Consider the following 13,855-nt stretch of genomic DNA (forward strand, 5'->3'; position numbering starts at 1 on the left):
ATGCCTTATGCCGGATATCTCGTTATGATCAATATGTCGTTACGTGACGTCACAGTAACATAACTATTGACTTCAAGCTAGGCTGTGTCTCAAATCCTACGACCGCCAAGAAAGGTAATCAATTATCATCCTTGAAACATTATTGAATCCAACTTGACCTACAAAGGCTGTGTTATGCAAGTACTGATCATATTTGTGTGTGTATATAAAAATATTGATGAACCAAACTTTTCATTAATTTTCATTTTTCTTAGATAAATGGTCGTGTAACGCCCACTGGTAAATACCAAAGCTTACTATGCACAGTTTTTTACACATTTGTAGCCTCATTCAGAACATAGCGAAATATGCCGCAGTCGCTTGCCTTTTCCTTGTGTTTTCGTCGTCGTCGTCAGGCTTTCATAAGATCCTAAGGCATATCAGACACAACAGACATGTGAAGATTTCAATAACCTAAGGCCATGAAAAGTTTAAAATATTCCTCATCATCGTGCATGTCGTTCCAGACCTGTCGTGTTGGCTTCGTTAACAGCGCTCGGTTTTGTCCGGTGAAATAAAATCCAGTTATAAAATAGCGTCTTACGGACGAGTTGTCTTCCCTTGTCTAAACTATGCCATCATTGATGCGGACGGTTTTGTTTGAATTGGGTTCGTACCACTGCCCACTGAGAAGATAATGAACTGGAGAAAAAAAGATAGAGAAAATTAACATCTCGTGTGTTGATGGAAAACGTTTTGTTCTCGGCCAATAATGCGAAAGTTTAAACACCACTGTCAGTGTTGCTTCCCCTGTCGCTCTGACCTATACGTGTATACCGTAACATGAAATCGTGCATTACCTCTGACATTTCTTATGAAGACCTGCTACTTAATACGAGGTAATACATATTATCTTGTCTGCTACTGGGGAACGGACAATCGGAAGAGAATAGAAATGTGAAGTTATCTGTTTTTAAAGTTTTTGAAAATGTTTGTGACGATTAAAAATTTCCAAAATACCCACGTGCTCATAAAGACGCGGCATCTTCACTGAACTCACAGGTCAACAAATGCTGATCGGTGTTCAAAGTTAAAAAGACGGGAAAAACCGAAATATAAAAAGAAGTAAATGCCTCAGACATTTCTGTTTGAAGACTGCATGTTGTTGTTTTCAAAGCGGAATGATATATTTTCAGGGAGTTTGGCGGCAATTTTAGGCTGTAGGAACTTGAGAAATAGTGCCGACTGTCTTGCAGTATACTCATAAATAATGGTATACACCTTGTCATCTTCAGTCACTTATTATGCAGCCTTACAGAGTACTACTGTTAAGGCTTTTACCGTTATGTATGCTTATATTTGTATTTTAATAATATTACTTTCATATATTTTGTTTTTTAGTATGTTTAGTACATGACTGATTGAGTATACTACAGTTAATTGCAATCACTGAATCTCTTTTGTGTTTTTTTCGAATCCTTCTACTACCTCTGGTTCTGCGCCTGCTACTACGTCTACGTCTACCTCTCGCATCAACACCTACTGCTACGTCTATTCCTACCTCTTTCGTCTACTGCGTCTACTACCTCTCCTGCTATTGCGATAGCCGATCCAGACTAACCAAAGCATCTGTATACTTGCTACTCCCCATCCATATGTGAAACTGGCATATCTATCATATACAGGACAACAATGCGTGTAGATGGCATCAATTATATCTGGAAATAAAGCACCGCAGTTTTACGTTGTAATTTGTTCTATCTGGAACAAAGCGATAGTGACGCAATAATGAAGCCATGTCAAAACTTGTTTTGAACATCACTGCTTCTTTTAATCCGGGACGCGTCAGTTCCAAATTATGATTGTCTAGCTGTTGTATAAAATTATTCACTTCTCAGCATGTTTTGGCACGTTCCCTATGCATTAACGTCATCTTGAAATTTATTATCATGAACATATTTATGAAACTTTATGCATTGATTGTACTGTCATACAGGTGTCTCGTATTCTTATCACACAGTAAGACTACGCTGGTTGAAAGTATATTTGTGATATTTATGCGTTGTATGAACGGGCTGTATATTCTAGTCAAAAGATGGGAGAGAACAACCCATACAGATTAACTATAATAATATCATCATGAAGGATTCGGGTGTTTAACTTCTTTTAAGTAGTATATTACACACAAAGCGCTTGTAAGGTACATTTGAAAACATATAGTGAACACTTGATGTTGAGCTTGAAGTCCGCGAGATCACTGAAACTTTATCGAGTTACCCGTAGTTCGGGATAAGGGGAGTTCCGAGTTAACACCCTTTCACTGTGTAGGACGTATGTATGTATTCACGTATGTAACATCTATTTACTCATCACTGGAGACTGGCATGACATTTGTTATTGATAATTTAAGTTTCCCAACCTTCTTCCTCACCAGTCAAGATTGGGCGCTACGTGTATGACAGTGTTACATTCATGTCACATTTCACCCTATATTCACATACATATCCGTTGTATATAACATTTGAGACGAATTCACGAATTTTATATTAAACATATGCATGTCTTGCGTCAAATGGAATCTGTTTCGACAGAAAGTGGCGACTGATGTTTCTCTGGCGTTGGCGTTTCATTGTAATACTATTACATTGCTTGTCAGTTGTATATTCCTGTTGTTGGTAAACATACTCACTCACTCACTCACGCACTGCAGGGTTACTGGTTACCAGGAATTTATATTTTTCCCTAAACAGCAAACATTGAATATGTGTGTACGTTTATACGGACGAATTGTGAAATGACGCAAGTGTCCGTATAAACGAGGCACGACTGTAATACAATTCTCGTCACTTGAATTATTGCTTATCTTACACATGTTCGTCATTGACTTTTCCATCATCATAACACGGAATGATTTGATTCATAAATAAATTGCATATGACTTACCATGCACATTGTACGTATGAATTAAAGTATTACTATCGGAATATATCATAATGTTTTGTCTTTTGTCCGAAGTGCATGTATAATGTATGAAGTGTATTTTTTTGTCTTTGAAAACAATCTTCCAGAGGCAAAACAGTTAACTGACTATAAAAGTCCACTTTCCACTCTTGCCGAACTAAGCTGGAATTTCTGGGCTCGGCTGTAGCGCCACCAGTGGCTAATACGAGTTATGTCCCTTCTATGTCCCTCTTACTGACCAATCAGATTCCACCGCTCATATCACTAAGTCTTGCATGCGCGTCAAGTGAAGACGATCTGGGTCTTACTCCGCAAAATGCATCAAATCACGTGAGCACCTTGACTAAAAACATGAATGTCTTTTGACGCTACGTTGACGGTACACGTGCTTTGAGAATCCTGCAATCGACCGTAAAATGCATGACAGTTTACGAACCTGATGTCGATTTCGTTACGTGATTTTGATTGGACTATGCATAGACTCGATAGTCCAGCCAAAATATACCTCCATAGTTCGTCAAGGGTGGACACTGTCAGTAAACGTCCTTGCCTCGGGAAGATGTATAAAACAACGATCCATGGTAACATACGGAATACAAGTCACACTCGGGTAACATCAACAAACCAAAACAAAGGAGTATATATATATTTTTTTATTTTTAGGACGTTTGAACATTAAATCCTGGTGTGCTCTTTTTTTAATTCGCGTACCGACGAAAGTAGTCCGCTTGTGGGCGTGGCCTATTGTTTATGGACACATACACGCAATAAAGTGCTTGGCTAGGCAATCACATGCCACGTGATCCATGTATGTATTTTATACAATAGAAACCAGACGAATGAAATTCAAGTCATCGTCTACAAGTAAGCAGTACATACCAGTGGGAGCGAGGTTGTGGGTGAGGTATCGAACCCGGGTCTTCGGCGTGACGAACGAACACTCTAACCACTAGGCGACTCTATCACTCCACTTGTTCATACGCACATTGGTTCTCATTACATAATGTACAACGCCTTTTACACTGTATTTCACTACACCATGGTCGTGTGAAAAGAATTATATTTGAATGTGAAATTCTGAAACTGAATATATTACGCTGTACAATGTACGTAATGTATCGGTAGGGCCACGAGTGAGTGAGTGAGTTGGGTTTAACGCCGTGTCGTGTCGGCTTAATGTAGGAGGAAAGCCTGAAGTGATACAAGTGTCAGACGTTTACCACTTCGGTGAAACCCACGAGCACGGGTATGGTGCTGACAAACCTTGAAACATAATCGGGGCGGAAAGAGATTCGAACCCACAACCATAGGTTTCTGACGTTATAACATGTGACATGTCCGATGGCGAAACGAACTATTTTAACCATTTGATCGGAGTTGTGTCTAATTTATCATAACCAAATTTGTTTTTTATAACCTCTTGTAAAAAAAAATCCTTTAGAAACGCACCCCCACCGCTTCCTGTGAGAACACTATGTTGTGAGTGTGATGTACAAATATACAACTTGTATAGGATCTGCTCGAGAATTTAATTTAATTCATATTTATCTCCTTAATATTATTTGCCAATGTAGATGATCAAACATAGCCTTAGTGACGAATAAGAATGAATAAAGATTATTAATTAATAATAGATATGTATAGAATAACATGCTGAACAAAATACTAATATCCAAATTCTTAAACAGATTATCTAATAGTATTCATGTTTATGAATATCCACAATTTAATGTTAAGTCCGCAGAATGTATTTCATGTCGATGGTATAGACATGCGTCTCATCATGTTACGCCAGCATAGAAGTCGCTGGTAGCAAAAGGGGAAGTTCGTCATTGACAAGTGGTGTTTAACTAACAATTCAGTAAGTTAATTCCCGGTTTTAAACACAGGAGCCATGGTTGAAAGGCTTCTATCTGATGCTGAATCCGATACAAGATGAGCATGTCAGATAAAGCTATCCGTCTAGGCGTGGCGCGGACAATGGTAAATCGACGAAATAAGACCATTGCATTTTCATGTTTTGAGATATCTAACAATAGCAATAAGAGACATATTAACATTATTTTGTGATGATTTGCAGAAAGTTAAGACCGCTTCATGGGCTGCAAGGGCGTAGTGTTTGTACGCACCCGCGGCGCGAAGTTGAAAACTGACTCTCCTCCTGGGTAGAAAACAAACATGGCGTCGTCAATTTGATCGTCTGGTTCCACATGTCGAGGACACAAACGTCTCAGCTAACAGCGCAGATTGCGTCCTCGACCTGTGCCGACTGCGATGGAAAACACAGATCAAGAGAAGGGTGTATGAACGTACATGTGGCGACAGCAGACGGCGGAGTGGGTCACTTTGATTCACGTCTCTTCTTGAACCTGTACATTCCTGGAAACGTCCCCGCCGTCACGACGTGGCGCTGTGACGACTTTGAAGGTCGTGGGAACGACGACACGGTGGAATCGGACGAAAGATAATGCTGATATAAATCGATGAAGTATTCTTGGAATTTTTCACAGAGGATTTCAACTCAGTATATGCCATCCCACACAAGTCTGGCTGTTAAAGACGTTGTTGCCCCTCGCCATTGCGGCAATGGTTAACGTATAACGTACACCAGTACGTTATAATATTAACTATATCTAGGTGAAAGAACGTAGGTACTATTGGATAAGGGGTAATGGGGTGGCCTAGTGGTTAACACGTCTCGACGAAGACCCGGGTTCGATTCCCCACATGGGTACAACATGTGAAGCCCATTTCTAATGTCCCCGCCGTGATTTTGCTGGAATATTGCTAAAATCTGCTTACAAAAAACTCACTCAATGGAAAGGAGGCCTTTGATAATAGAGATGGATAGACAGTGTACACATAAACCACAGTCGTCAGAGATTAAAGATAGAATAAACGACGTTTACTAAGAGCAACATTGTCATACAAACATAATTCGCTTCAGAAGATTATTTTCAAAATGACCAATATAACGGGTTTCATTATTTCTCAGTAGAAAAAGGACTTGAGGTTGCCAAACAACTAATCTTGGTAAAACCTGATCGCAGGCCCTCCCGAGGCAGCCAAAATTCGCTGTTACGTCCAACGATCAGCTGATCTTGGATTCGATTCCCAGAATCTTCCTGAATATGGTCCTTGGTTCGTCAAAACCATACCCGTGCTCATGAAGGCCACTAAAATTTGCTTTCCTGCGACGTGAAGCCGATACGCCGTGATATGACTTAAACATACTATTTAATGACCAACGCAATCGATAATGAAGATTTCAGATCCCTAAGTGATATTAAGTTGGTTACATATCTTTTATTACACGCTTAAAATAAATTGTCCCACTTGTATTGTCGATTCGATTAGAAATGCAATCCATTTTCCCTTTTAACAGTGCACAGATGACCTTATGAAACGCTAACAGCCTGTTACCTACGCAATCCAATTGTCCTGAAACAGTTACCTCTGGCGTTTATACGTAAATACAGAATCTTGCGTGTGCAATCACTTCCCGATCAGTTGACAGCTGTGATGCCCTGTTGACATGGTTGTATTGTGTGGAGTTCCCCTACAGAGGGCAATCACTTATTGCGAGATGGAACCCGAATAAGAACTCTCGTTATTAAACAAAAGCAAGGGAGTATCATTGTGTCATATCTTGAATGTGGAACGTGATGGCTGATATATATAGAGAGGGATGCGACCCAACTCAACGTGATCGAATCTGAATCTTCCTGAACATTCAACAGCGTACGAAGACGAACGAGGTATTTGAAGAAATTTGATCTGGAGAATATTGATAAATGGCATGTTTTAGTATATTTCGAGTTCGATTTCATCTTCTCCTGAATCAGTGTTAAGTGAGCTGCATACACAGGCCTGCCCTTTGGGCCAGTATATTCAGTTTCGTCATGCTTCCCTTTAAATGAAGGGGCGGTCGGGTAGCCTAGTGGTTAAAGCGTTCGCTGGTCACGCCGGAGACCCGGGTTAGATTCCCGACAATGTGTGAAGCCCATTTCTGGTGTCCCCTGTCTTGATATTGCTGGAATATTACTATATGTGGCGTGATGTTAACCCGTAATAAACATCATGTTCATGTGGATGTGTTGGCCAGTCAGTGACTCGGGGGAATTTTACGTGCGCTTCTGACAACTATACAAGTATAAGGTATCACACGTAGAGCGCGGTGAGGGAAACGTAACAATTAACCCGCTCATACAACGCTCAAAGTCCACGATCAGCACATGAGATATTGAGATATTATATTCACATTATTACAACAATAAATCAATTAAGACATACTTCATAAGTCAATGACCAGGTGAGGTAATATTGATTAATTAACATGTGTTGTTGTTTTTTTTATCACAATAGGTACTTTCGACGTAATAAGCGCCCAGGGCGCTCTCAAAATTAGAAATAGGGGCTCTTATTAGAATATTATTTTGTCGGGGGAAAAAACAGAGTTGAAGGATAAATTTTGTGGTTTATACTGACAGCCTGAAATGTTTATATACGAGAGATATATTTTTCCAGAATGTAATTGCCCATAATTAAGGGTGCATATAACACACGAGTGCGTATTATACGCGAATAAATATGTATTGTGTACATTGATCTGTCAGAAAGGGTGCTAATTGGGATTGTTCACTAGCCAATATATCAGCAAATATCGCCGTGGGCGCTTTTTAGAGCAGGGCGCTTATTACGTCGAATACGGTACTCAAAATTACATAATTGACATCGTTTCTATAGCAACCTTATTCCTAAATCTACCCCTAGTAACAGACGTGACACCATGCCATGGAGGTGTACATTCTATTACAGTAAACTACGGTTATAACGAACTCAAAGGGACCACTAATTTTAGTTCGGTATAACCGTAGTTCGTTATAAGTACATATACAGCATGACTACAGCAAGTAGTCGGGACCACAAAGTAAGTTCGTTATATCCGTCAGTTCGTTATAAGCGTGTTCGATATAACCGTAGTTTACTGTAGTGTCAGATAAACAAGAAATAAAATTAAGAATGAATGGCAAGATGTTTGTATTGCAACTATTTACATTGTCTTTTTAGAGAAGAATCAAAACGTGATCTCACATTTCATCTAAATCCAGCGAGACACAAATATTCTAAAACTGAGGTAGCTATTACCATATACATGTATGTACCCGCGCGCCACCAGTCAGTGGACAGGTTACAATTGTGGAGTCGATATTCACGCTATGTACATGTACACTTGCGGAAATCAGGATGCATTGTACTCGTTTTCAGACATGTCCTATCATTAACGTAACAAGCTATTCAACAGCAGCGATGCCAGGGAGATGTTAACCTGTATTTTTATACTACTCCAAAAAAGTAAAGGACCACCCAATTCTTTCATATTACTATAGTTAATTAGTCATGGTGCATGGCAAAGTAACTATCGTAATATGAAAGAATCGGATGGACCTTCACCTTTTTTTAGTAGCATGATTAAATATGTCCAGAGACAAGGCATGAAGGAACGTCTTGTGTCGACGTGGGAAGAAATCGATCGTGTCCACTTCATGATCAAGCAGCGTTGTAGCATCGTCCCATACACTGTGACAAACAGTCGTGACTGTTTTGCTTCAATGAAAGTTCCTTTGCAATATCGCGTTACGAATCTGAAAATATAACGTTATCTTTAAATAGTTCTGTGAAAATTGATACTGAAGAACATGTGTATCAGTCAAGAACTTAAATGGAATGTAAGTTTAATTCATATTGTTTACGAGTCCGTTATGACTTTACAACGATAGTATGGTATATCTAGGGACGATTAGTTTCTATGATAAAAAAAATCAATGTTTTAAATTAGTTTAATGTGTTTTCGTAGCAGGTCTTGTGAAGTTTTGAGGGTCAATTAAATGCACTTACTCATTCAAACACATGACGTATCATTTCTTTTCAATAACATATGATCCGGGCATTTACATCGGAAACCACGTGACCCTGACGTAATAACGGGGCTAGGAAGACACAGATGGGAACATCCACCATTGTTGTTTCCGCAGATATCGTTGTCTGAAATGATATAAAGTTGTTGCCTTGTGATTCTTATGTTAATATGACATTTGATAAAGATGCACATTTGTAGAAGAATCGGTCTTCAGCAACCCATGCTTGCTGTAAAAGGTGACTATGATTGTCGCAAGAGGCGACTATCGGGATCGGGTGGTCAGGCTCCCTGACTTGGTTGATGCATGTCATCGTATCCCATTTGCGTGGATCGATGCTCATGATATTAATCAGTGGATTGTCTGGTACAGACAGCTTATTTACAGACCGCCGTCATATAGCTGGAATACTGCTGAGTGCGGCGTTAAACAACAAACAAACAAACCAAAATGTAGTAAAATCTGATTTGAAGAATTTAAAGTTTCTTCTACTTACTCATTACAAAAACATATCAAACTTTCCTTTGTGTTTATTAATATAAGGTGCTACATTTTTATGTAAAGAAGTACTGGGTGATGTTAAGAATGAATGAGATACCTGGTTTCTGGCGCGATGAGTGGAATATTTTCACACCCATTGGTGAGTTTGTAACGCGGTATGAAGCCACATCCTGTCCAGTGCGTTTATTCGCCCTCCTCAGTGACCGGTTGATCCAGTCCGTCCAATACACCCAGTCCTGCCGTGACCATCAAAGCGAAACAATTACACAGTGAAATTGTCCTCATAAATGCCCCCTTCCACTACCCAGTGAATTATATCTCGACTCTGTTACCATAAGTAACACCATAGCTTTGTTCCGGAAGTGATATCAACAAGTCCTTCGCCCCTATCTCTGACTGAGCAGAAATGTTCTCTCGCGCAGGAGAGTAATTTGATTGGATGACTATTTTTACGTCATACCATACGGCCTCAAAACAAAGCTTTGGCGGAGAATAGGTCCAGGGAATTTATTATAAAAGAATGAATATAACATACGCTGGATAATCGAAAATGCATATATGAATGTAATTTATATTTTTTGTTTTTAAATAAACATGAGTCACTTCCGTTGTTTCAGGGTGTTCGAGAAGCGTAGCGGGTAAAGCGTTCGCTTATCATGCCGAAGACCCGGGTTCGTTTCCCGACATGGGTACAATTTATGACGCCCATTTCTGGTGTCCCCTGTAGTGATATTGCTGGGATATTGCTAAAAGCGGCCGAAAACCAAACTCACTCTCTCACCTCCGTTGTTTCAGTGTTTATTCTATCTATTCACCTTTTCGCGAACATTTGGTATACCTTTATTTCATGAAGACTCGCATACACCTGCTTATGACACGCGATGGATCCTGCTTTAAGCTGATATGTCTTATGATTATGGACAATCTCATTAAAATCAGACCCGCAATGGGATGACCTCAGATCTTTTTTTAGCGGCAACGGGGCCTAAGATCTGATTTTAATGAGATTGGATTATGGAAAGGGTTCTGTCGCTTTTGTAATTGCATTTATATCGCTTTCATCAGGTAATTCATCTATTGCATCAAAACGTGGAACAAAATATATGTTTGGTTTCATTCCCCAGATAATACAGAGTAACTGTCAGTCCGCTTTGAATGACACTGAACCTCTAATATCACTGCGCAAACCGTTTCTCCGCCCACTCATAGTTGACACACGTAAACAGTATTTAGCATTTCAGTACGTGTCACCACGCTGTAGTTCAGGAAGTAAACGTGTGTTTTGTGCAACCAATGTATAAAAATATGGATGCAAACCCACCCCGTATAGCGTGACCGAAAATAGGTGTTGCTTAGGGAAGCCGACGTTGTGTAGAAGGATGCGTCGGTTGCTGCCGTCGATGTTACTGCTGGACAACATCTCCAGGCCGGCGTCCGTCCAATACAACAGCTCCGTGACGTAATCTGGGAACATACGGGAACATGACAGGGGTCAAATACTTAACTACCGGGTGAAACAAAGTCAACTCCCCTGTTAGATGGTGGCGACAAAGAAACAAACAAGAAGTGGTTATTAGATGGTGATGTATTCTATACAGGTATCATAGTTGTGTTTAGGAACTTAAGTTTGCAGTGTCTCGGCGACCGCTTTCAGCCTAATAACGTTTTGGTAACGTTTGTTAATAGACAAGACTGGTTTCTTACAGTATTTGCGTTGCGTCAATTCATGATGAATGGATATGGATGGTTTGTTTGCCATCAATGTCGACAATCTATTCTTTGCAGACAACCTATATACATGTATTGGTTGGCACTTTTTAGTTTCATCGCAAGGCAAGGTCACATGGCAGTAAGATATTGTTTCCACATATGAAATTATATTTTTTTAAACAATGAAATTCCTTTTGCACCTTTATAACTGGTCCAACTAATACCCAGTTGGTTGACTTACCTAGGGTTATTCCATTAGGCCATTTAATAGCATCGTTAATGAGGACTCCCCTCTGCGTGCCATCCATACCACAACGCTCAATCGTAGCCGACACCGCCCAGTTCGTCCAGAACACCCAGCTAGGTAAGCACAGAAAACACACAGAGAACACTCGTGAAACTATTTATGCAATTTGGTACAAGTGGGTTTAACAAAAAATAATCAAAAGTTAGTTTCAACAAGATCAGTAATGGTACTCTCGTGTCACTGGATTGTCTGGTTTATTTACAGGCTGGCGTCGCATTGCAGGAGTACTGTTGTGTTAACTACTTACTTTGTTTATATCAAATTGTGTGAATGGCGAGTGCTACCGGTAGGGCAGGACATGCGTACCCTTTTCGCAAACACCTGGTGTCATCACTGATTTTCAGTGGCCCATTCATATAATTTCCACAGCTATTTGCCCTTTACGCCAAGAGGAAGCTGTTCCGGCATAAAATCAAGGCTGGTTATTCTCTTGCATTGACAATTTATACTAAACGTCGCGTTCTAATAAGCGACATGTATCATGTGTGTTTGGTTGTCTGTGTGTGTGTGCGTGCGCGCGCGCGCGCGCGTGTGTGTGGGGGGGTCTTGTTGGTTTGGGGTTTTATTGCGCTAGCCCACTGAGATACTATGCTGCCCCCGCTCAGACACAGTATACTCCAAGCCGACAAGCACTTGTTTAAGGGTAACAACAAGCACCATCTTTTAACGTCTCGACCACGGAAACAATTACTTTTTTTGTAGATATGATCGCTCACGGCATGGTTACACACCATCATGCAAACCACACATTGGCGACTTCGATTAAACGTCGCTTTGGCAACAATGCAGGAAAATCAAATTTGGGTGACACAAATAATGTGTACTCATATGGGAATACGGTCCCAGTTATTTAGCTCGAACCAAGGCCTTAACCACTCGGCTACCCCAACGTAGACTGACATACAGTCATAAAGTTATCTTATCTAAAAATATACTCACTACCAAAAGAAACGCGAACCATAGAAACATGTAGAGAAGTATGTACGTTAAGAAGAGATGTTTCCAATGTGTAACCAGTTAATGACAGACTAGTGTTACCACAGAGTGTCTTTTTTCTTAACACAATATGCTGCACGTCATTTCCCAACTTTACTAGCTAATCCTGCACGAGACAAATGGAACATCCCAAGTCATGGATCTATGACGTTAAATGTAATGCATTCATGAGCATCGGTTCACACAACATACAAGTATGTTCATTGTGCGTCAAACCTAATATCTCTTCAATATGAGTTAGTAATTCTTCATATATAATCCAAAATGTATCATGGTATATATATATATATATATATATATATATATATATATATATATATATATATATATATATATATATATATATATATATATATACACACACAAAATAGACAAAACATAAAATCCAAATAGAGCCAAGAAAAATCCTTAATTTCAGGAACTAGGTAATCTAGAAGGGTGTTTTCTTTATGCTCTAGGGTGTGGGAGGCAAATCCTCTTCACAAGTCAACATGTATGTCACAATCTACATAACTGTACTTAATAAATCAATATTATGAAATGAAGCAATCTCATCAATATCATTACCTGAAAATAAGTATAGAGTCTAACGATGAAATACTCTTACATTTAAATGAAACTGAATTTCACGCGTCTAGCACTGCAGCGCCGCGAGCACTACAATCGATACATATGTCAGTACTTCCTTCATCCCTCATCACTTTTAAAACTTGTCAAGGCTCATGTTCATTGATTGATGTAACCGGAGATGACATATGCAAAATGTACCCAAAAGTCCATCAGGTCGGAAATGAGACAGACCCTGGCCTCCCTCGGGCCAGGGTCTCAGGTATCAATGAGAGAGGGTGAACGGAACCTTCACGTCATTGCATCTAGGAATAATTCACATGCCACCGTTTCCGTTGCCCTGTGACAAACAATGATGAATTGTGACACATAGTCACTGTTTGTGAGATGAGATTAAATGAGTGCGTGGCTTATTGTGCTAGTCTGTACACGAAGACAAAGCCTATGTAATTGAGTGAATGATTTAAAATCGCATCAGCAATATTTCAGCCATATATGTTCTACTACACCAAATCAGAACCAGTTTGGACAGTGCGGTTTTCAAAGGGAGCCTTCGGTGCAGATCGAAAGATATCTGCAGGCTGTTAATGGAGGATATTCTGTAAGATTTTTATGTCTTTCAAATGTACATCCATCCAGTTATTAAAACTGACCATGTTTTCCTATATTTAGTACTGTCTTTTTCAACATGATGACTTATGCTGAATATGACCACAGCTATTTTCAAGTAGGTGACATTTGGTGTGAAACTGGGGGTGGTGTGTTTAGCTTCCTGTACTAGGTAAAGGAGCTGGCTAAGCTAATCATTTTTTATTTTTTTATTGCTGCTCTAAGGCCAAACTGTGCACACACGTACAGGTAAATATAACCTTACTATAGAAGTCTATGGGAAAACATTTGGTTGTGTGTAACTTGT

General features: G+C 39.7%; 1 protein-coding gene across 2 annotated transcripts in view; it reads right to left on the reverse strand.

Moving 5' to 3' along the window:
• Nucleotides 1-7,285: 7,285 nt before the first annotated feature.
• The window catches only part of LOC139478531 (low-density lipoprotein receptor-related protein 4-like), a 49,271-nt gene continuing 42,701 nt past the window's right edge, over nt 7,286-13,855 (reverse strand). For both annotated transcript variants that reach the window (XM_071261029.1, XM_071261027.1), the window contains 5 exons: nt 11,311-11,429; nt 10,681-10,823; nt 9,457-9,595; nt 8,839-8,985; nt 7,286-8,585 (listed from right to left, as the gene is read on the reverse strand). In XM_071261029.1, the coding sequence (XP_071117130.1) occupies nt 8,843-8,985; nt 9,457-9,595; nt 10,681-10,823; nt 11,311-11,429 (544 nt within the window). In that variant the 3' untranslated portion in view covers nt 7,286-8,585; nt 8,839-8,842. The remainder of the gene's footprint in view (nt 8,586-8,838; nt 8,986-9,456; nt 9,596-10,680; nt 10,824-11,310; nt 11,430-13,855) is intronic.

This window comes from Haliotis cracherodii, unplaced genomic scaffold (assembly GCF_022045235.1).
Source record: "Haliotis cracherodii isolate W230 unplaced genomic scaffold, xgHalCrac1.p SCAF_4, whole genome shotgun sequence".
NCBI classification, from domain to species: Eukaryota; Metazoa; Mollusca; class Gastropoda; order Lepetellida; family Haliotidae; genus Haliotis; species Haliotis cracherodii.